Here is a 24,965-nt window from a genome sequence, read left to right on the forward strand (position 1 = left end):
GTGTATCATGTTTATTCAACGTATTATTAAATAAACACGATACACATATCGAAGACACTGGTCATATTTTTTTAATAATAATAAAAAGAATATATACAGGTGCTGGTCATATAATTAGAATCTTAAGTAATATTCTAATTTTCTGAGATACTGAATTTGGGATTTTCCTTAGTTGTCAGTTATAATCATCAAAATTAATAGAAATAAACATTTGAAATATATCAGTCTGTGTGTAATAAATGGATATAATATACACGTTTCACTTTTTGAATGGAATTAGTGAAATAAATCAACTTCTTGATGATATTCTAATTATGACCAGACCATATATATATCTATATATATATATATATATATATAACATATCTGCTCTTGGTGAATTTTCTTTACCTTATCACAATTCCCACCAAATATGTTTTGAAAAATTAAAATAATCTTCAAGTAACAAACAATTATAGAACACCAAATAGGAAAGCACCTGAGGTAAATGTAAATGATGTAGTTGTTAATTAATAATAGTGTAGTTGTTATACACAAATTTGATAAAATGCAGACAATTGTTTAATACTCTATAAGATGTTATTATTATTATTTTTTGCACAAGACTGAAAACGATTCTATGAAAAGAATATTTATTTTATTAGATTTTTTTAAACAAATTATGTTTCCTAAAATGGTCTCAACAAAGTTAATTTACAAATTCAAATATCATGTGCTTATAAGGACAGAAGGTATAAATTCCATAAAATTTAAAACCCATCAGAACACGGGTGAGATTACATTCATATAGAGATTAAATGCATATAAATTCAGTGACATGATTAAAAAGATAGTTCAAACAAACATAGAAATTCTGTCATCATTTATTCATCCTCGTGTCGTTCCAAACTTGTGTGACTTTTTGTGGAATTGAAAAGTTGAATTTTTGAATAATCATTACGTAACGATTTTCCATCCAACAGCGACTGATAGCAATCACACATCTCAAACTGAAAATAAACATATTGTTTTAGGATATATAGTTGTATGGGCTACCTTGATGATTTTTTTTTTTTTTACCTTTCGAAGCTTTATAGTCATAGCCAAAATGAGCAACATAAAGAACGAAAAAAAACATCAATAGCATGCAGCTTTTAGAACAACATGAGGGTGAGTAAATGATGACAAAGCCTTCATTTTTGGTTAAACTATGCTTTCAACAACATTATACAGCTTGAGCCATAAAACTGGCACACTTATTTAATGTCAAGCATCTAATTTTTTTACAGATCATGAGGCCTGACATAATTTTTTAGAAATTCATCCAAATATTTTCCCACAGGTTCACCATGAGACCCCTCATTCACAAGCTTTCACTTCTTCACAGTCACCGTGTGCCAACCTCTAAAATGCGGATTTTGCCAGAGGAACTGAAACTTTAAATGAATAACTTGTTTAACAAAGTAACATATTCAACTGTAGTGTCTTTCACAAGTTAGACTTACATATAATCAGACTGAGCAAATAGTATGCATATGTGACATGCTGTCCAAAGTGAGGGCTCCGATCTCTCAGAGAACTCCCCCTCATCCCAAGCTTGGATAGGAATAGTTAGAAGTGAGGAGCTGGTGTGGAGGAGGAATGCCTGAAAACTGTCATAAAACAAAAGTAAGTTGGCTGTATATTTACTATCATGCTTAATTGGTTAATTATCTGAACGTGCTTCTCCCGAACTTTGTTAATAAAACATCATTTCTTAATATATACACTGTATAGCACTTGACAAAACACAAACATTCAAACTGATCAATGTGCCAGAGACATATACAAAAGAACAGTCCCGTTAAACAATTTAACAAGAGCCTTCCCTTAAATAGGTGTACAAAGAAAACATTATTCAAATAATGTCACTTTGTAGTTGATGAACATTCACTTATGTCAAGACCTGCAGATCTGTTCACTGCAGACATCAGGTCCTTTACTTTGAAATTCATTCAGCATTTCATTTTCATCTGTTCTGTCACATATTTTCCTCTGGTCCATTAAACAGCAGACTGCTGGAAACTGAAAAGTTCATTTTGTGATGTAATTAACAGTTAGACTGGATCTAGGAGTGAAGTGAATGAACAGGTGCTCTATAAAATAAAAATAATGAAGCCATGAAGAAACTAGCCCCAAAGTAGAGGCCTAAAGACTTCCAGTGTCAAAATCCCTTGTTAATTGTGGACACTGTGACTCGGCAGATGCGGCGAACCCAAGGATTCATAACCTAAGCAAGGATATCACTCTGAGAGAGTTTCTTCATAGGAATAGGGCTGTGTTTGCCATTCTGTGCTATGTTTTCATTTTGCGCACTAGGCTTGGCATCCTTAAGGCTATAACGGCCCATCTTGGCTGTTTTGTAGTAGATAGAGTAGATGAAGATGAAGATGACTGAGATGAACACCACAGTGACTGCAATAAGTCCTGCTATTAAGGGCAGGTAATCCTCTGTGACAAGAGAAATAAAGCACACCAAAAGATCAGACAAGTAACACAGCCTAAACAGACAAGTGCTAAAATAGCTGAAAAAAATTTAATAAACATACTTCATGATTTTACCATATCAGAAGCAAATAAGCAAAATTAAATGGTTAATCATAGCACATGTGTACATGTGTGATCAAAACATTTCAATGCACTGTGATTACATCATTCAGTGTCTCTTACATCATTTTTAATGATTTGGTCAGTTTTATTCATTATGATTTCTGAATGTCATATTTTAAGTGTCTGGCCTGTTCAAACGTACAGTTTTGAAACATCCCCATATTTTAAAATAAGACTACATTTAAACTGCAAGAAGGAGGAAAGAGTTGGAATTGTAAACCAAAACAAATGCATAGTTACCTTTTAATACCACATTTACTTGTCTGGTGGTCCTGCCAGCAGAATTGTTTGCAACGCAGTACACATGCTCAGGTGTTGACTCTGATATAGTAAGAGTTTCATTATATACTATAACATTTGTGCCGAGGATCCAGCTGATTGTTGGTTTTGGGTTTCCCTCCGCTTCACAAACAAGCACCTCTGGATAGCCTCGGCACAGGCACTATGGAGGGCAGTTTGTTCTCATTGATGATCGGTTTAACTACAGGAAAGAGCAAAGACAAAAACAGCTTACACATGATAATAATCAAGAACACTGAAATACCTGCTAAGAACTTGAACAGATTATTATACATACAATGTACAGTAATGCTGAGATGATCTGATGACATTGTTGAATAACGTTTACAAAATTACAAAATTTTTTAAAAACATATCCACACTTTGTTACCGTTAAACTGGTGTGAAATGAAGGCGCAAGAGGAAGACGATATACAAAGGGTTTCTTTTAATGATCGCGGAGGAACAAGGGCACATCCAACATAACCTTAGCTCACATCAGGAGACAACAATACTACAACAATCACGGACAAGGAAGAACTAAACAGACAAGGTATTTAAGCAAACAGGAGGTAATCAGGGAAATGGAGACAGGTGGGGATTAATCAATTAACAAAACAAGAACAGGAAAAAGACCAAATAAGGAGACTGAAAGTCACTGAATGTAACACACTTAAGCTGACTGCTGTTTTGGCACAAGGTAGGTTTGTAGCTTGTATGTTGCAGCTATTGCATTTTGACCACAAAGAACCATCAACCATGTTTCAAAACAGAGTCTCAATCTTGTGTAGTTTTCCCAGTTCACTTAGTAAAGTGAGTAACACGTCAATCCCAATACATTAGCCTTTCCTTCCATTCTGTAAACTGGCAACTTCCTACTTTGTATTGTTATCAGTGTGGTGTTTCCAGCAGGCTGTGATGTTTTGTACTTCATGGACACATTTTCTCTACATCCCTTCTAAAAAAAAAATTTAAATACAACCTAGTGTTTAGCTGATTTAGCTGCACAGCTTAAAATCCCTCAAAAACTAGCCAGACCTGGGAGACCACCTAAGGACAGTAAACCAGCTTAGGCTCCATGATTTAAGATGTTTAGCAGGACCCCAAACACAGACAACCAGCTTAGGCTGCAAGAGAACAGTTTTGCAAGTCATAACTAACTGAAAATAAGCATGTAAACATTTGGCAGCAATCACGGTGAAACAAAACTGTGATGTTTCCTCAAAAATACTAGTTTCAGGAGACCCTTTACCTTCAGTCTAACAGTGACGAAATATAATTATCTTTTACTCTACAGTATATCTGCAGTTACTGACAGACTGTGGCTGTGGTTAAACAGCTAAAGGTAGGTTGTTAATGATAGCAAACACATTTACCTTGTTTGACAAGGTTATTATATCTCTATTTAAACAGTGTTGCTCAGTCTTTTCAGAAGCGAGTCACAGCGGAGGAAAAATACCAGGACCTTTTATTTAAACCCCCTTTCTAAAGTTTAACACGGAAAACTGATCTGAAATATATATATAACATTTTCCTCAGGGATTGGAAAAACATAACACTCGTTATATAAATGTCTTACCATCCAACGCGTAACGCAGCGACAGCAGATCCAAAAACAGACATGTGAAGAAAATCCGATCGCGCCGCGCCGTCATTTTTATTTGTATCTGCGCTGTATCAGAAGCGTTCTAACCAGATAACGGCGTTTAATTGTTCAGGTAGTAACAAAACACACGGTCTCGGACCCTTCATGTATCGCAGGAAACCACTTCCCAGTCTGCCCTCGCATAGCTGCCCGTTTTAGTTAATGTTATCCCTCCCCCACACATCTCTCTAAAAGTGCACGTTGCAACTTTATTCATTTGCACCATGTCACGACAAATCGGGGACTATAAATAGAGCGAGCTCATTCACCTGTCTTTTAGATAAGGCAAAGTGGTTTTGAACATCGCGTTAAGTCTTTAAAGACCACCTTTGAAAATGTGTAACAAAATGTGAGTCATACTGGACTCCCACAAACATTGGTCATGACTAATGCATACTTCCCTTCTATACAGTATTCAGAAAGGAGCAGCATGTCTGAATACTCAGTACTCTGAATAGAAGAGACTGTGAGTGTGCAACCAGTGCATCACTCATAAGCGTTCTTGTGAGTCAACTGGAGCAGTAAACAGAAACAGATCTGTTGTGCCAGCACCAAACACTCCGCGGGACGAGCTGAATAGAGCATTCAGAGTGTTCTTCAGTAGTGTGTGCTTTACAAATAATGAAGCTATAGAATCAAACAAGTGCAAAACTAGAAACAACTAGTAGTTCCAAATAACAGTTTCATCACATAAAGTAATGAATCATACTTCTGACATGTTTGAAATGATGTACATTCACATGCAATGAAAACTAAGCTATTTTATTCTACACAGGAGTATGGTCCACAAGTATGCCACCATTTTAAAAACCATGCAACCAGCCAAATTCCACTCTTTTTAATATCTTCATAACTTTTTTAACAGTTTCAGTGTCAGAATGAACAAGGGTGAGACATTGTAAGAAGCTGCTTGGTAACTAAAAACATTAGCATTTGCACAGATGTCAATGTGTCAGCCAGCAAAACAAACCAAAATACACACACTGTTCAGGCTTAAAAAACTGGCAGCCAGTTTCACGCTTTGACTAATGCTATACAGATACAAGCTTCTGAACAATTATTTTAGCTATTGTAGAATACATCAGCTAGGTTTAGAGCTAGCTATATAAAACAAAGAGGCTTATATTCAGTCTTTGCAAGTGACAAGAAAGCTTCAGTGGTGCAGAACTACTAAAGTAGCAGGTCTGGCTTTATTCCCCCTGCGTTTCCCAATAGGAATGATTATGACCATCATTGCTAAGATCTTAAGCTAATGTAGAGCTACTGTAGTCATAGAGTTTTTTTTAAACTTAGCACAGTTTTAAAAATATATTTTCAATCATTTTACAGTATAAAATAGAAATGCAGTGAAATTCTTTAAAAAGGTTTTCTCAAAAATGCATTTATAGCTCATGTTTAACACTTGTGCTCCAAATAAGACTAAGATTATATGTGAATTCCATATAAATAGACAATATTCTACACAAAAATTAGATTCTATTTACAGAGAGGCCTGAGACAATTTACATCATTTGATCACAAAGTGATCATACAGCTTATACACAAGGAAACTCTTCTTCCAAATCCTTAAGTCACCACAAAATTACAACCTCTAGTGCTTCAGTGTCTTTCTCAACATAGTTGTAGTACAATATATACCTGTATATATATTCAAAATGATCAGAGTGCCTGAGACATACAATATAAGTATAGTGTTTTTTTTTTTTTTATAAAAACATACGAGAATCCAATAAAAGCCTAATAAGGATGCTATTAAGCCATTTTTAGTTGATCAACATCCTCAGACACCAGTGTTAAGGTGTGATACTGTGATTGTCAGCTGGATTCCGAGAGTGAAGTGAAATAACACTGATCCGTATGATTTCTTATCAAAATATGATCCGACTGATCTGACTGCGGACAGTGAAGCTCAGAAGATGGATCCAGCTTAGGGAGTCATAACCAAAGCAGACATATTGCTCTGACAGAGTTCCTTCATGGGGACTGTCTGCGCTAAGAGTTCTTTATGTGCATTGGCCTCCTTCACATCATAATGGCCCGTCTTGGTTTTTTTGTAGTTGGTCAGGTAGATGTAGATGAAGATGAAGATGACTGAAATGGCCACCACTACAGCAACAATAATGCCTAATATTATGGGTATGTAATTCTCTGTGTCAAAAATAAAAACAAATATATAAGTAAATCAGCAATTTAGTGAATGAAATCCAAGCAAGCAAAACTTGGGATTGATCTCTATCCTGCATCAGGCTTTCAACATATTAAAAGTGAAGCAACTAATTTAAATAAGTCTAGAAAAATCCATGCAAGACAACGATGACGCAAGCCATAACACTTTAATATAATAAGCCATAATGTGATCACAGTGACATTAACACTGCAAGATGATCATTACAAGACCAACAAACCAAGCAGCTTCTTAGAAAAGTGCAAATACTCTGTGAAAGGCCAAAGCACTAACCACAAAAGAAGCCGTGAATCTATCCTGACAACATAATATTAAATTGCTTTTTCATGACAATTTGCATATTTAATATAACCAAAATAAACATTTTGTTTAATATCAGACCAGCAAATAAAAAAAATACAATTCTGAAACAGCCACAATTCCTTTCTGTAGTATTACTGTCAGTATTACTAAAGCAAATTGAAACAGCTGTTGGAAATTACAAAAAAAATTGACACAAATGCATAGTTACCTTGTATGGACACATTTACTTGTCTGGTGGTCCTGCCAGCAGAATTGTTTGCAACGCAGTACACATGCTCAGGTGTTGACTCTGATATAGTAAGACTTTCATTATATACTATAACATTTGTGCCGAGGATCCAGCTGATTGTTGGTTTTGGGTTTCCCTCGGCTTCACAAACAAGCACCTCTGGATTGCCTCGAAACACAGGCACTATGGAGGGCAGTTTGTTCTCATCGATGATAGGTTTAACTACAGGAAAGAGCAAAGACAAAAACAGCTTTCACATGATAATAATCAAGACCACTGAAATACCTGCTAAGAACTTGAACAGATTATTATACATACAATGTACAGTAATGCTGAGATGATCTGATGACATTGTTGAATAACGTTGAGGTCCTTTGGCTTCTAGCTTTGCTTCACACCAGAACTGAGCTCCATCATCAGCTCTGTCTGGGCGGATCCGGACTTTATATGTTAAATTGGCTGGAGTCTTGATGGTTTCAGTGACGTTGATTTGATTCAGTTTGTACCATCTCACATCAACAATCTTAAAAACCACATTCTGAATGAAGCACTGGAGCTCATACCACTCGCCCGCTATCATTGGTCCTGTGTGACTCACAGTGCTGATGGAAATATCTGGAAGACATATCAAGCATAACAGAGTAACTGAAATCCCAAGTTCTTCAAATAAGTGCAGAAAATTACAAAACTTTTTAAAAAAACATATCCACGCTTAAGCTGACTGCTGTTTTGGCACAAGGTAGGTTTGTAGCTTGTATGTTAGAGCTATTGTTTTTGACCACAAAGAACCATCAACCATGTTTCAAAACAGAGTCTCAATCTTGTGTAGTTTTCCCAGTGCACTTAGTAAAGTGAGTAACACGTCAATCCCAATACATTAGCCTTTCCTTCCACTCTGTTAACTGGCAACTTTCTACTTTGTATTGTTATCAGTGTGGTGTTTCCAGCAGGCTCTGATGTTTTGCACTTCATGGACACATTTTCTCTACATCCCTTCTAAAAAAAAAAAAAAAAAAAAAACCCTCTCAGCTAGGCAAACCTAGTGTTTAGCTGATTTAGTTGCACAGCCCCAAATCCCTCAAAAACTAGCCAGACCTGGGAGACCACCTAAGGACAGTAAACCAGCTTAGGCTCCATGATTTAAGATGTTTAGCAGGACCCCAAACACAGACAACTAGGTTAGGCTGCAAGAGAACAGTTTTGCAAGTCATAACTAACTGAAAATAAGCATGTAAACATTTGGCAGCAATCACGGTGAAACAAAACTGTGATGTTACCTCATAAATCCTAGTTTCAGGAGACCCTTTACCTTCAGTCTAACAGTGACGAAATATAATTATCTTTTACTCTACTGTATATCTGCAGTTACTGACAAATAGTGTATAATTAATATCTAATGAATTCTAATTCTATTTTTCTTTACAATAAAAATAAATCGTACTTCGAATAAAAAGCCTTGGACAAACTGTGCAAAAAAAAGAAAAAAAACATGCATTGTTTTCCGTCAAAAAGCACCTGATGGAGTTTGAACTTCACATTAAACTGCTTCTGTTTCACACAAATGCCAGCACAGACGTGCATGTTCGGCCAGAATCGCCCTGAACTCGTGCATCTTTGGATGCGGAGCTGCATGGAAAGTTACAAAAAATGCTGTGCACACCGCCACGCGAACTTCCAGCAACACCATGATGACATAATATTTTCCACGCAAACTTGCGACGCGTCAAGTATAAATCAGCCTTTAAGAGTTCTTTATGTGCATTGGGCTCCTTCACATCATAATGGCCTGTCCTGTTTTTTTTTTGTAGTAGGTCAAGTAGATGAAGATGACTGAGATGGCCACCCCTACAGCAACAATAATGCCTAATATTATGGGTATGTAATTCTCTGTGTCAAAAATAAAAACAAATATATAAATAATCAGCAATTTAGTGAATGAAATCCAAGCAAGCAAAACTTGGGATTGATCTCTATCCTGCATCATGCTTTCAACATATTAAAAGTGAAGCAACTAATTTAAATAAGACTAGAAAAATCCATGCAAGACAACGATGACGCAAGCCATAACACTTTAATATAATAAGCCATAATGTGATCACAGTGACATTAACACTGCAAGATGATCATTACAAGACCAACAAACCAAGCAGCTTCTTAGAAAAGTGCAAATACTCTGTGAAAGGCCAAAAGCACTAACCAAAAAAGAAGCCGTGAATCTATCCTGACAACATAATATTAAATTGCTTTTTCATGACAATTTGCATATTTAATATAACCAAAATAAACATTTTGTTTAATATCAGATCAGCAAATAAAAAAAATACAATTCTGAAACAGCCACAATTCCTTTCTGTAGTATTACTGTCAGTATTACTAAAGCAAATTGAAACAGCTGTTGGAAATTACAAAAAAAAAAAAAAAAATGACACAAATGCATAGTTACCTTGTATGGACACATTTACTTGTCTGGTGGTCCTGCCAGCAGAATTGTTTGCAACGCAGTACACATGCTCAGGTGTTGACTCTGATATAGTAAGAGTTTCATTATATACTATAACATTTGTGCCGAGGATCCAGCTGATTGTTGGTTTTGGGTTTCCCTCGGCTTCACAAACAAGCACCTCTGGATAGCCTCGAAACACAGGCACTATGGAGGGCAGTTTGTTCTCATCGATGATCGGTTTAACTACAGGAAAGAGCAAAGACAAAAACAGTTTTCACATGATAATAATCAAGACCACTGAAATACCTGCTAAGAACTTGAACAGATTATTATACATACAATTTACAGTAATGCTGAGATGATCTGATGACATTGTTGAAATAACGTTGAGGTCCTTTGGCTTCTAGCTTTGCTTCACACCAGAACTGAGCTCCATCATCAGCTCTGTCTGGGCGGATCCGGACTTTATATGTTAAATTGGCTGGAGTCTTGATGGTTTCAGTGACATTGATTTGATTCAGTTTGTACCATCTCACATCAACAATCTTAAAAACCACATTCTGAATGAAGCACTGGAGCTCATACCACTCGCCCGCTATCATTGGTCCTGTGTGACTCACAGTGCTGATGGAAATATCTGGAAGACATATCAAGCATAACAGAGTAACTGAAATCCCAAGTTCTTCAAATAAGTGCAGAAAATTACAAAACTGTTTTAAAAACATATCCACGCTTAAGCTGACTGCTGTTTTGGCACAAGGTAGGTTTGTAGCTTGTATGTTGCAGCTATTGATTTTTGACCACAAAGAACCATCAACTATGTTTCAAAACAGAGTCTCAATCTTGTGTAGTTTTCCCAGTGCACTTAGTAAAGTGAGTAACACGTCAATCCCAATACATTAGCCTTTCCTTCCATTCTGTTTACTGACTGGCAACTTTCTACTTTTGTATTTGTTATCAGTGTGGTGTTGCACTTCTGACCCCCTGGTGTTTCCAGCAGGCTCTGATGTTTTGCACTTCATGGACACATTTTTTCTAGATCCATTCTATTTGTGGGAGTAGATGGATAGAGATTTGTTGTTGTTGTTGAGTAGACTCCGCCTTTACAAATAATGAAGCTATAGAATCAAACAAGTGCAAAACTAGAAACAACTAGTAGTTCCAAATAACAGTTTCATCACATAAAGTAATGAATCATACTTCCGACATGTTTGAAATGATGTACATTCACATGCAATGAAAAGGAATCTATTTTATTCTACACAGGTGTATGGTCCACAAGTATGCCACCATTTTAAAAACCATGCAACCAGCCAAATTCCACTCTTTTTAATATCTTCATAACTTTTTAACAGTTTCAGTGTCAGAATGAACAAGGGTGAGACATTGTAAGAAGCTGCTTGGTAACTAAAAACATTAACATTTGCACAGATGTCAATGTGTCAGCCAGCAAAACAAACCAAAATACACGCACTGTTCAGGCTTAAAAGCTTCTGAACAATTATTTTAGCTATTGTAGAATACATCAGCTAGGTTTAGAGCTAGCTATATAAAACAAAGAGGCTTATATTCAGTCTTTGCAAGTGACAAGAAAGCTTCAGTGGTGCAGAACTACTAAAGTAGCAGGTCTGGCTTTATTCCCCCTGCGTTTCCCAATAGGAATGATTATGACCATCATTGCTAAGATCTTAAGCTAATGTAGAGCTACTGTAGTCATAGAGTTTTTTTTAAACTTAGCACAGTTTTAAAAATATATTTTCAATCATTTTACAGTATAAAATAGAAATGCAGTGAAATTCTTTAAAAAGGTTTTCTCAAAAATGCTTTTATAGCTCATGTTTAACATCTGTGCTCCAAATAAGACTAAGATTATATGTGAATTCCATATAAATAGACAATATTCTACACAAAAATTAGTTTCTATTTACAGAGAGGCCTGAGACAATTTACATCATTTGATCACAAAGTGATCATACAGCTTAGACACAAGGAAACTCTTCTTCCAAATCCTTAAGTCACCACAAAATTACAACCTCTAGTGCTTCAGTGTCTTTCTCAACATAGTTGTAGTACAATATACACTCACCTAAAGGATTATTAGGAACACCATACTAATAGTGTGTTTGACCCCCTTTCGCCTTCAGAACTGCCTTAATTCTACGTGGCATTGATTCAACAAGGTGCTGAAAGCATTTTTTAGAAATGTTGGCCCATATTGATAGGATAGCATCTTGCAGTTGATGGAGATTTGTGGGAAGCACATCCAGGGAACGAAGCTCCCGTTCCACCACATCCCAAAGATGCTCTATTGGGTTGAGATCTGGTGACTGTGAACTCATTGTCAATGTTAAGAAACCAATTTGAAATGATTCGAGCTTTGTGACATGGTGCATTATCCTGCTGGAAGTAGCCATGAGAGGATGGGTACATGGTGGTCATAAAGGGATGGACATGGTCTGAAAACAATGCTCAGGTAGGCCGTGGCATTTAAACGATGCCCAATTGGCACTAAGGGGCCTCAAGTGTGCCAAGAAAAACATCCCCCACACCATTACACCACCACCACCAGCCTGCACAGTGGTAACAAGGCATGATGGATCCATGTTCTCATTCTGTTTACACCAAATTCTGACTCTACCATCTGAATGTCTCAACAGAAATCGAGACTCATCAGACCAGGCAACATTTTTTCAGTCTTCAGCTGTCCAATTTTGGTGAGCTCGTGCAAATTGTAGCCTCTTTTTCCTATTTGTAGTGGAGATGAGTGGTACCCGGTGGGGTCTTCTGCTGTTGTAGCCCATCTGCCTCAAGGTTGTGCGTGTTGTGGCTTCACAAATGCTTTGCTGCATACCTCGGTTGTAACGAGTGGTTATTTCAGTCTTCTATCAGCTTGAATCAGTCAGCCCATTCTCCTCTGATCTCTAGCATCAACAAGGCATTTTTGCCCACAGGACTGCCACATACTGGATGTTTTTCCCTTTTCACTCCATTCTTTGTAAACCTAGAAATGGTTGTGCGTGAAAAATCCCAGTAAACTGAGCAGATTGTGAAATACTCAGACTGGCACCAACAACCATGCCACGCTCAAAATTGCTTAAATCACCTTTCTTTCCCATTCTGACATTCAGTTTTGGAGTTCAGGAGATTGTCTTGACCAGGACTACACCCCTAAATGCATTGAAGCAACTGCCATGTGATTGGTTGATTAGATAATTGCATTAATGAGAAATTGAACAGGTGTTCCTAATAATCCTTTAGGTGAGTGTATACTGTATACGTGTTTGTTTGTTTAGATAGTTGAGAGTTCCTGAGACATACATATTAGTATTTTGTTTGTTTTTTTTTTTTTTTTTTTTTTAATAAAAACATAAGAATCCAATAAAAGCCTAATAAGGATGCTATTAAACCATTTTTAGTTGATCAACATCCTCAGACACCAGTGTTAAGGTGTGATACTGTGATTGTCAGCTGGATTCCGAGAGTGAAGTGAAATAACACTAATCCGTATGATTTCTTATCAAAATATGATCCGACTGATCTGACTGCGGACAGTGAAGCTCAGAAGATGGATCCAGCTTAGGGAGTCATAACCAAAGCAGACATATTGCTCTGACAGAGTTCCTTCATGGGGACTGGCTGCGCTAAGAGTTCTTTATGTGCATTGGCCTTCTTCACATCATAATGGCCCGTCTTGGTTTTTTTGTAGTGGGTCAGATAGATGTAGATGAAGATGGCTGGGATGGCCACCACTACAGCAACAATAATGCCTAATATTATGGGTATGTTATTCTCTGTGTCAAAAATAAAAACAAATATATGAGTAAATCAGCAATTTAGTGAATAAAATCCAAGCAAGCAAAACTTGGGATTGATCTCTATCCTGCATCAGGCTTTCAACATATTAAAAGTGAAGCTACTAATTTAAATAAGTCTAGAAAAATCCACGCAAGACAACAATGATGACGCAAGCCATAATATAATAAGCCATAATGTGATCACAGTGACATTAACACTGCAAGATGATCATTACAAGACCAACAAACCAAGCAGCTTCTTAGAAAAGTGCAAGTACTCTGTGAAAGGCCAAAGCACAAAAGAAGCCGTGAATCTATCCTGACAACATAATATTAAATTGCTCTTTCATGATAATTTGTATATTTAATATAACCAAAATAAACATTTTGTTAAATATCAGACCAGCAAATAAAATAAAAAAAATCTGAAACAGCCACAATTCCTTTCTGTAGTGTTACTGTCAGTATTAAGAAAGTGAAAAAGTGAAAGTGACGTGACATTCAGCCAAGTATGGTGACCCATACTCAGAATTCGTGCTCTGCATTTAACCCATCCGAAGTGCACACACACACAGAGCAGTGAACACACACACACACTGTGAACACAAAACCGGGAGCAGTGGGCAGCCATTTTATGCTGCGGCGCCCGGGGAGCAGTTGAGGGTTCGATGCCTTGCTCAAGGGCACCTAAGTCATGGTATTGAAGGTGGAGAGAGAACTGTACATGCACTCCCCCCACCCACAATTCCTGCCGGCCCGAGACTCGAACTCACAACCCTTCGATTGGGAGTCCGACTCTCTAACCATTAGGCCACGACTTCCCCCTAAAGCAAATTGAAACAGCTGTTGGAAATTACAAAAAAAAATAAAAATAAATGACACAAATGCATAGTTACCTTGTATGGACACATTTACTTGTCTGGTGGTCCTGCCAACAGAATTGTTTGCAACGCAGTACACATGCTCAGGTGTTGACTCTGATATAGTAAGAGTTTCATTATATACTATAACATTTGTGCCGAGGATCCAGCTGATTGTTGGTTTTGGGTTTCCCTCCGCTTCACAAACAAGCACCTCTGGATTGCCTCGAAACACAGGCACTATGGAGGGCAATTTGTTCTCATCGATGATCGGTTTAGCTACAGGAAAGAGCAAAGACAAAAACAGCTTTCACATGATAATAATCAAGACCACTGAAATACCTGCTAAGAACTTGAACAGATTATTATACATACAATGTACAGTAATGCTGAGATGATCTGATGACATTGTTGAATAACGTTGAGGTCCTTTGGCTTCTAGCTTTGCTTCACACCAGAACTGAGCTCCATCATCAGCTCTGTCTGGGCGGATCCGGACTTTATATGTTAAATTGGCTGGAGTCTTGATGGTTTCAGTGACATTGATTTGATTCAGTTTGTACCATCTCACATCAACAATCTTAAAAACCACATTCTGAATGAAGCACTGGAGCTCATACCACTCGCCCGCTATCATTGGTCCTGTGTGACTCACAGTGCTGATGGAAATATCTGGAAGACATATCAAGCATAACAGAGTAACTGAAATCCCAAATTCTTCAAATAAGTGCAGAAAATTACAAAACTTTTATCAAAAACATATCCACGCTTAAGCTGACTGCTGTTTTGGCACAAGGTAGGTTTGTAGCTTGTATGTTGCAGCTATTGCATTTTGACCACAAATAACCATCAACCATGTTTCAAAACAGTCTCAATCTTGTGTAGTTTTCCCAGTGCACTTAGTAAAGTAACACCGTCAAGCCCAATACAATAGCTACAATACAATAATACAACTGGCAACTTTCTACTTTGTACTTTCCTTCCATTCTGTTTTTCTCTAAATCCGTTCTAAAAAAAAAAAAAAAGAAAAATCCTCTCAGCTAGGCAAACCTAGTGTTTAGCTGATTTAGTTGCACAGCCCCAAATCCCTCAAAAACTAGCCAGACCTGGGAGACCACCTAAGGACAGTAAACCAGCTTAGGCTCCATGATTTAAGATGTTTAGCAGGACCCCAAACACAGACAACCAGCTTAGGCTGCAAGAGAACAGTTTTGCAAGTCATAACTAACTGAAAATAAGCATGTAAACATTTGGCAGCAATCACGGTGAAACAAAACTGTGATGTTTCCTCATAAATACTAGTTTCAGGAGACCCTTTACCTTCAGTCTAACAGTGACGAAATATAATTATCTTTCACTCTACAGTATATCTGCAGTTACTGACAGACTGTGGCTGTGGTTAAACAGCTAAATGCAGGCTGTTAATGGTAACAAACAGTGAATTTATCTTGTTTGACAACGTTATTCTATTGCTATTTAAACAGTGTTAGGTTACTCAAAGTAGGGCTGCACGATTAATCGAATTTCTAAACGTGATTACAATTATGGATGCCATAATTATGTAATCCTTCAAGGTGGCAATTAATCATTCAAAGTCCACTTATGTTATTCTGTGTGCTTAAGATGCGTTTTTTTTTTCTTTCTGTTAGAACATCGCGTTAAGTCTTTAAAGACCACCTTTGAAAATGTGTAACAAAATGTGAGTCATACTGGACTCCCACAAACATTGGTCATGACTAATGCATACTTCCTTACTATACAGTATGCAGAAAGGAGCAGCATGTCTGAATACTCAGTACTCTGAATAGAAGAGACTGTGAGTGTGCAACCAGTGCATCACTCATAAGCGTTCTTGTGACTCAACTGGAGCAGTAAACAGAAACAGATCTGTTGTGCCAGCACCAAACACTCCGAGGGACGAGCTGAATAGAGCATTCAGAGTGTTCTTCAGTAGTGTGTGCTTTACAAATAATGAAGCTATAGAATCAAACAAGTGCAAAACTAGAAGCAACTAGTAGTTCCAAATAACAGTTTCAGCACCTAAAGTAATTAATCATACTTCTGACATGTTTGAAATGATGTACATTCACATGCAATGAAACTACTAAAGTAACAGGTCTGGCTTTATTCCCCCTGCGTTTCCCAATAGGAATGATTATGACCATCATTGCTAAGATCTTAAGCTAATGTAGAGCTACTGTAGTCATAGTGTTTTTTAAACTTAGCACAGTTTTAAAAATATATTTTCAATCATTTTACAGTATAAAATAGAAATGCAGTGAAATTCTTTAAAAAGGTTTTCTCAAAAATGCATTTATAGCTCATGTTTAAAATCTGTGCTCCAAATAAGACTAAGATTATATGTGAATTCCATATAAATAGACAATATTCTACACAAAAATTAGATTCTATTTACAGAGAGGCCTGAGACAATTTACATCATTTGATCACAAAGTGATCATACAGCTTAGGCACAAGGAAACTCTTCTTCCAAATCTTTTTTTTTTTTTTTTTTTTTTTTTTTTTTTTTTTTTTTATAAAAACATACCAGAATCCAATAAAAGCCTAATAAGGATGCTATTCAGCCATTTTTAGTTAATCAACATCCTCAGACACCAGGAAGGGGGGTGTTCCAAAAAGCAGGTTGTGTGACATAGCCTACCCAGGTATGTTTGAGGATAAGCGAGCAGATAACCTCAGCTTTCGGTTCCAAAATCTGAGGTTACTTTCAGGGTATGTAAGTAACCATAGTATCTTGCTCTCTGAAGATAACCTGCTCCAGAGCACCTTCTGGTCCAGGGTTAGTTCACTTCAGCGCACGTGTGATCTACTGACGAGCCTTCAGTGGGGGTGACAGATAGCTCACAACATTATATAATATTACAATATGTAATATAGCCTATATATATATTTATATATATATTTGTATGATATGTTAATGATGAAGTAATAAATAAGGTAATATATTATTTTTGGAACCACATACCTCGAGTAAGCAAGGTTTGGGGTTAATCAACCAAAAGTTCAGGTTATAGCTGACGGTAAGTTAACTGTGCTTTCTGGAATACACCCCAGTGTTAAGGTGTGATACTGTGATTGTCAGCTGGATCTGAGGCCATGTCCACACATACACATGTATTTTTATAAAAGGAGCTTTTCCTTCTTCCGGTTTAAAAAAAATCTCCATCCACATGAAAATGCAAACGCATGCTATGACGCACTGTCAAGAGCAGGCTAAACCAACAGGTGGCGATCTAATTCTCAACCGTAAAGCCATGTTGGCCAATCAGAAGCCTGAAAAGGTTTCCCGAAGGCGGAGATAACAGCGTAGACGCCAGCGTCATAAGCCAAAAACTCTGGTTTTGCTGTCTACACGATAACACTGCAACCGGAGAACTATTACTATTCTTTGTAATGACAGGGGGTGATGAGGAGTAATCGTCCTCTAAAACCGTCTGGAATCACCGGTAAGAAGAAGTAATTTGCCTGTACAAGTCTTGCGATGAATTAATAATTTCTTTATGTACTAACTTAAAACAATCTCAAACTATTGGCTTTATTTCGCATCAAACACAAGACAACTTTAAGCAAATAGTGAATAAATAATATATAATAAATTCTAATTCTATTTTTTTATACAATAAAATTAAATTGTAATTCGAATAAAAAGCCTTGGACAAACTGTGCAAAAAAAAACAAAAAAAAAACACGCATTGTTTTCCGTCAAAAAGCACCTGATGGACTTCATATTAAACTGCTTCTGTTCCACACAAATGCCAGCACAGACGTCCATGTTCGGCCAGAATCGCCCTGAACTCGTGCATCTTTGGATGCAGAGCTGTGTGGAAAGTTACAAAAAAATGTTGTGCACACCGCCACGCGAACTTCCAGCAACACCGCGATGACGTCATATTTTCCACGCGAATTTGCGACGCATCGAGTATAAATCATAGACTGTATAAAAACATGGACGTAGTGTCCGTGACGTCACCCATAGATTTCTTAAGAGCGTTTTTGAAGCCAAAAGTAGGTGGAGCCGGCCGTTGCCATCTTTGCAGGGCATCAGTCCCATATAATCGAAAATGGGCAAAAAGGCGGGAGCTGGTTGCTAAAACCACGGCCACCTAGCTCGATGACAGTGACAGCAGCGGCAATCCACCTGTCACTCAAGTTGCCACGCCCTTAATTATGCAGAACATTAATGCTTAATATAATTTAAACGGATAAATTATAAAATAATTCACCCACCTCACAGTTGTCATTAAGCTATATAGACCAAAATAATTTTTTGAACCAGGCTGTAATCATTTTTTTCTGCTGTAAATTTGGGCCCGGTTTTTTTTTTTTTTTTTTTTTTGGTAGTAGGTCAAGTAGATAAGGATGACTGCGATGGCCACCACTACAGCAACAATAATGCCTAATATTATGGGTATGTAATTCTCTGTGTCAAAAATAAAAACAAATATATGAGTAAATCAGCAATTTAGTGAATGAAATCCAAGCAAGCAAAACTTGGGATTGATCTCTATCCTGCATCATGCTTTCAACATATTAAAAGTGAAGCAACTAATTTAAATAAGTCTAGAAAAATCCACGCAAGACAACTATGATGACGCAAGCCATAACACTTAAATATAATAAGCCATAATGTGATCACAGTGACATTAACACTGCAAGATGATCATTACAAGACCAACAAACCAAGCAGCTTCTTAGAAAAGTGCAAATACTCTGTGAAAGGCCAAAGCACTAACCACAAAAGAAGCCGTGAATCTATCCTGACAACATAATATTAAATTGCTCTTTCATGATAATTTGCATATTTAATATAACCAAAATAAATATTTTGTTTAATATCAGACCAGCAAATAAAAAAAATACAATTCTGAAACAGCCACAATTCCTTTCTGTAGTATTACTGTCAGTATTACTAAAGCAAATTGAAACAGCTAAAATTGTTAAAAAAAATGACACAAATGCATAGTTACCTTGTATGGACACATTTACTTGTCTGGTGGTCCTGCCAGCAGAATTGTCTGCAATGCAGTAAACATGCTCAGGTGTTGACTCTGATATAGTAAGAGTTTCATTATATACTATAACATTTGTGCCGAGGATCCAGCTGATTGTTGGTTTTGGGTTTCCCTCGGCTTCACAAACAAGCACCTCTGGATAGCCTCGAAACACAGGCACTATGGAGGGCAGTTTGTTCTCATCGATGATCGGTTTAACTACAGGAAGGAGCCAAAAACACAGGTTAAGAGCTTTTGCATCTGCATACTGCATCTTAAATTTCTTATGGTAATTCATATTCATTTTAATCTTGTAGTTTTCAACAAAACTACCCAAATTTACATATTTGACTAGAAAAAGTCACATCTCATCTGAACCCTATTACTACAAAACTTGTGTCACTATGTTGCATGGTAATTGCTACAACTACTAAAAGTCTGCTTGATTTGGACACGTAAACATGTTCTAAAAATATTAATCATAGGAGCTGATGGATCTTACTTACAATATACAGTAAAGCTGAGAGATTCTGATGTTTTATTTGGAGGAGGTTGAGGTCCTTCTGCTCCCAGTTCCAGCTCTGCTGCACAGCTGTATTGAGCTCCATCATCAGCTCTGTCTGGACGGATCAGGAGTGTGGCGGTTTCATTCAATGGAGTCTTGCTATCCTCAGTGAAGGTGGTTTTATCCAGCAGAGTCTGTCCTTTGTACCATTTGACAGTGAGATTCTGAACAGGAGCCACATCGTGAACATCACACTGGAGCTTATACTGCTGTCCCTCTATCATTGGTCCGCTGTGATCCACAATGCTTATGGACACACTGTCTGGAGTCTCTGTGGAGGTAGATTTACAAACTCTGAAATCTGAAGTGATGAATGTACATTTATTAGATATTTCTGAGAATGAAAAGACAAAAAAAATCAATAACAGGGAAACTGACTGTAAATAGTGACCAGGAGCTGTACTTGACACTGTTCCTCATGGTTTATGAAGCAGAATGGCTCTATGTCCCATTCTGTCAGGTGTGACACTCTCCATGTGATCATTTTGTCTCTGGTCATGGGCACTGCTCCCTCACTGGCTTCCCATCCCATCCCTTTATGTGTGATTGAAGTGTTACAGTTAACTGCTACAGATCCGTTGTATCTCACAACAACACGCTGCTGGCTGAGCTGAACCGGACATTCAGCTTGTGTACCTGTTAAACACATTGAAGAGTAGGCTGTGATTTACAGTATTTTAATTGCGTATACTGTTATAATAAACAAAAGTCCTATTACTAATCTGACAAACAAATCAGCAAAAATGCCAGGGATTTCACCCCAAACATTTCTATATATTTTCAGTTGACTTGACAAACTATATAAAATCACAATGTACTTTTTAAATGCATGTATACATGTATGCACACAGTGTCTTTCAAGTTACTGCCATTCAATATTCTTTTTAATGCACTTAACTTAAAACTTTAATTTGCATGGTTTGTTTTTATACATCTGACTTTAATTTAATCCTTAATGGTACTAGTCTAAAACTATTCTTAATGGTAAATCAATGTCTTATTTATAATAAACTTTCAATAGTGCCTTTAAAAGAAACATCTCAAAGTGCTTCACAGGAATAAGATAAAATAGGACATACAATTAAACAAACAATGCATTAATATAAGCGAAATACAGACAAAGATAAAATACCAAACAAAAGCAAACTATCAAAAGTTCAACAAATAAATAAAAATTAAGACAATTATAAAACAAACAGGTAAAAGCTAACAACAACAACAAAAAACATTTTATCTCGGCAACCAAAAGATTCCAATGTTATGGAGGAACTGAAGAAAAACCCTGATCACCCGTAGATTTTGAACGAGTAAACTGAACAATTAATAAACCAAATTCAGAGGAGCGGAGATCATGCACTGGTGTGTACAGGGTTAAAAACTCAGAGAGATAATGAGGTGTCAAACCATGCAAAACCTTATAAGCATGAGAATTTTAAACTCAACGAAAACTGACGTGGGAGATGGATGTTTTTTTGGGAGATTGAAGGGAGTTAATGTAAAGACTCCAAGAGTGATGTGGAGTGATGTGTCCTGTTTCCGGACAGGATTCAAGTGGCTGAATATTTGTTATACCTATACATTTTCAACTGGTTTGACTGTTTTGTCTTTGCAAGTAGCATGATAACCAAACATAATAAATTATTGTTACAGCATTACAATTTTTTCTTATAACCAAAGTTGTTTATCATATATCATAAGTTTATGTGTGCGCAATCATTTGCTTTCAACATACCTCATCACTGTTGATTATGCAAAACTGAAACCTTACCAAAATCATCAAAAGCTGTCACACTTTAAGAATATTTTTTTCTAAATCCACTGAGAGTGCACATTATGCATTACAGAAGTATCACTGCAAATATACATTCTTACAATAGTATTTACATTATTGACAGCTTCGCTCTACTGTTTGAACTGACAAAAAAAAAAAGTGTGATATCATCATGCATTACACCTTTTGTTGTAGTCATTAAATAAAGTTATTTTAGTATTTATGTCAAAATAATAGTTATATTGTTATTAATTTACTTTTCTGTTTAATATACACTGCTGCTCAAAAGTTTGGGATCAGTAAGATTTTTAATGTGTTTTAAAGAATTCTCTTCTGCTCGTCATGGGTGCATTTATTTGACCAAAAATGCAGAAATACAGTATAATATTGTAAAGTATTATTACCATTTAAAATACTTATTTTCTATTGTAATATACTTTAAAATATAATTTATTTCTGTGATGCAAATCTGAATTTTCATCAGCCATTACTCCAGTCTTCAGTGTCACATGATCAGAAATCATTCTGATATGTTGATTTATTATCAATGTTGGAAACAGTTGTGCTCCTTAATATTTTTTTGGAACCTGTGATACTTTTTTCAGGATTATTTGATGAATTAATTTAAAAAGAACAGCGTTTATTTAAAATATAAATCTTTTCTAACAATATAAGTATTTATTATCACTTTTTTCAATTTAATACATCCTTGCTGAATAAAAGCATTAATTTATTTAATAAAATGGTATATTGTAACAAAAGATTTTTATTTTAAATATATGCTGTTCTTTTTAACTTTTTATTCATCAAAAATCCTGAAAAAAGAATGTTTTTGTTTAAAGCAGATACCCTGTTCTTTCTTTGGATGTTTTGTATGTTCAGATATTCATATAACAAAATATATACAAATTAAAACCTTAATAGGGACATAGTAGTATACTTAAAGTATGACGTAAAGTTCACTTAAAGAAAACTTATGAGTATACTTGCAGTATAAAACTACTAAACTAGTAGTTTACTGAGACTATACTTCAAAGTGTACAAAGTATTTAATTAGTAAACTATCAGTATACCTATAAGCTAATTGTAGTACAAACCAAAAACAGAGGTAAACTAGTTGTGAACTCAAAGTTTGCTATTGTTATACTGAAAGTATACTTAAAAGTATACATTTATATACTAGAAAGTGGGCCAATTTAGTCCCAAGGAGTATTGAAACAGTACACTTACAAGTATACTACTAGAACAGTGATATTTGTATACTTGCTACATAAAGTATACTTGTACTTTACTTAAGTAGGCTATACTTAATAAAATAAACTTGAAGTAGGCCTATACTACTTGACTTTACCTCACCCATTACGAGACACCTTTTTGATATTACATTAGAGAGATTGGATTTTAAACGTTATGGGTTTCTATTAGGTAGCCTAATGTAAATGTGTCTAATGTGAGCCTACACTTTTGATTCAGTACCTCTAAGCGCTTTTTAAAACATGCAGCTTACCTTTCACGTTTGTTTAAAGTTTTAAAGAGATTTTACAACGTGTGGGGAGGAAAAAACCCACAGCGATATGAAGAAAACTGAATGAAAATGCTCTTGCGACCTCTTCTGGAAGGCTTTTTGCAGGAGCTCTTCTTCAGATACTGGAATGGGTCAACGCAGATAAATGACTCTACTCGAGGTGTAGAGTAAAATCAAACGTGTGCGGTCTTAAAAGTGCATACACTTATATGGTTTTACTTTTTTAAGACTTAAAAGTAGCCACAAAACCGACAAGCGCAAGCTCGTGTTTTCACCAGACGCGTTCGACTGAGGAAGTAACCATGGCAACAGAATGTTCGTGCTTTTCCGTTAAACATCGACTAACATTTCTAAAAAGTTATTTTTTTTTAAAAAAACTGACTCCTCTCAAAGTCATATCGCCTACGCACCCTTACCTGAACGAGCAAATCAGAATAGGCGGCACTTAAGTATCAAGTTTCTGCACGGGAAGACACGACCTCTTGTTAACTGTTAAAGACTGTTTCATGATGAGACAATTTATCAGACATGTAGCATTAAAATAGTATGGCACCAGTGCCAATGAATAATGCCGTATACTCTTGGGTTGAACCGGTGACATAGCCTACAAGAAAATACGACGAAAGCAAGTGGCGCATTTATTCTCGTCATTAAAGTACAAACGAAATATTTTAAAACCGCTCACACTTACCTGCAACTGATGAGAAGTACAGGAAACAAAATCCGAGGAGTCGCAGATAGAAAATCCGAAAAGATGGGGTGAGAGAAAGCGAGCCCTCTTGCATTTTAAAACAATGTTTAACTCTAATCCCGAGCTTTAGAAAAGAGATACTCTTCTTCTCCCTCGTGAGATCTGCGTTACACTTCACCCAGTGAAAGACTAAGTGAGAGTGACCACGTGGTTGGTCAGCAGTACTGCCCTTCTCTTGGGTAGAAATGAGAGAGTTTACTGGAATGTCCCCTCTCCTTCACATCTGCTTAGAGACTTGAAGTCTGTAAACACACATACACATTAATAGTGACACTGACACTGACATACTGGAAATTACCGAGAGTACCCAGTCTTTCTTTCTTTTTCTTTCTTTCTTTTTGTACTATATTAAAAAGGGATACTGGAGCTAGAGGATAGAATTGTTGTATGTTGAGTAAGTCACAAATAACCTGCTTGTTTTCTCTAGCAGTGTTGGCATCTGATTCAAAACTCTGTTAAATTAGTATAGTATTCGTTAATTTTATTATCGAATAATCTTTTTGGTATACCGCTTAAAGTGAACACAATAAAACCACACTGACATACATTCATGCATTCTTATGATGTGACAACATGTCCCACCCAGACATAAACATAAGTGCATAAACACGAATCACTGGCTGGTCTTTTCTGTTTAGAAAACAGGGTTGAGCGATCCATTGTGTGACAATGTAGAACTTGCAGAATTTTTTTCATTCAAGTTTTAATAAATGTTGAGATGTCCATAACATGTTTGCACATGGATTCCACTGAACATGAAATGTTCCTCAAATCAGTGTTGGCCAGACACAGTTGCTGCAGTGTTTCCAGATCTATTGTTTTTTTTTTTTTTTTTTTTTTTTTTTTAATAAATAAACAAATCAATAAAGGCACACAGTTATCAAACATGTTTACATAGGTTCTGGATCATTTCTATTCATACATGATAAAAAAATAAAATTGTGTCCCACAAGAACCCAGAAAGGGAAGAAGTTT

The 24,965-nt window shown here is 36.4% G+C and overlaps 1 protein-coding gene across 1 annotated transcript; it reads right to left on the reverse strand.

The window, feature by feature from the left end:
- Positions 1 to 615: 615 nt before the first annotated feature.
- On the reverse strand, positions 616 to 24,174 carry LOC109087179 (hemicentin-1-like). The gene is given in 14 exon segments (XM_042719035.1): positions 616 to 2,469; positions 2,869 to 3,109; positions 4,487 to 6,700; positions 7,249 to 7,491; positions 7,588 to 7,884; positions 9,713 to 9,955; positions 10,052 to 10,097; positions 10,099 to 10,349; positions 14,403 to 14,645; positions 14,742 to 15,038; positions 19,355 to 19,597; positions 19,885 to 20,214; positions 20,322 to 20,579; positions 23,931 to 24,174. Coding segments are annotated over 12 exon segments (2,766 nt in total). The 5' UTR covers positions 24,025 to 24,174; the 3' UTR covers positions 616 to 2,469; positions 2,869 to 3,109; positions 4,487 to 6,479.
- Between the last annotated feature and the right edge of the window lie 791 nt (positions 24,175 to 24,965).

Source organism: Cyprinus carpio, chromosome A3 (genome assembly GCF_018340385.1).
Source record: "Cyprinus carpio isolate SPL01 chromosome A3, ASM1834038v1, whole genome shotgun sequence".
Classification (NCBI taxonomy): Eukaryota; Metazoa; Chordata; class Actinopteri; order Cypriniformes; family Cyprinidae; genus Cyprinus; species Cyprinus carpio.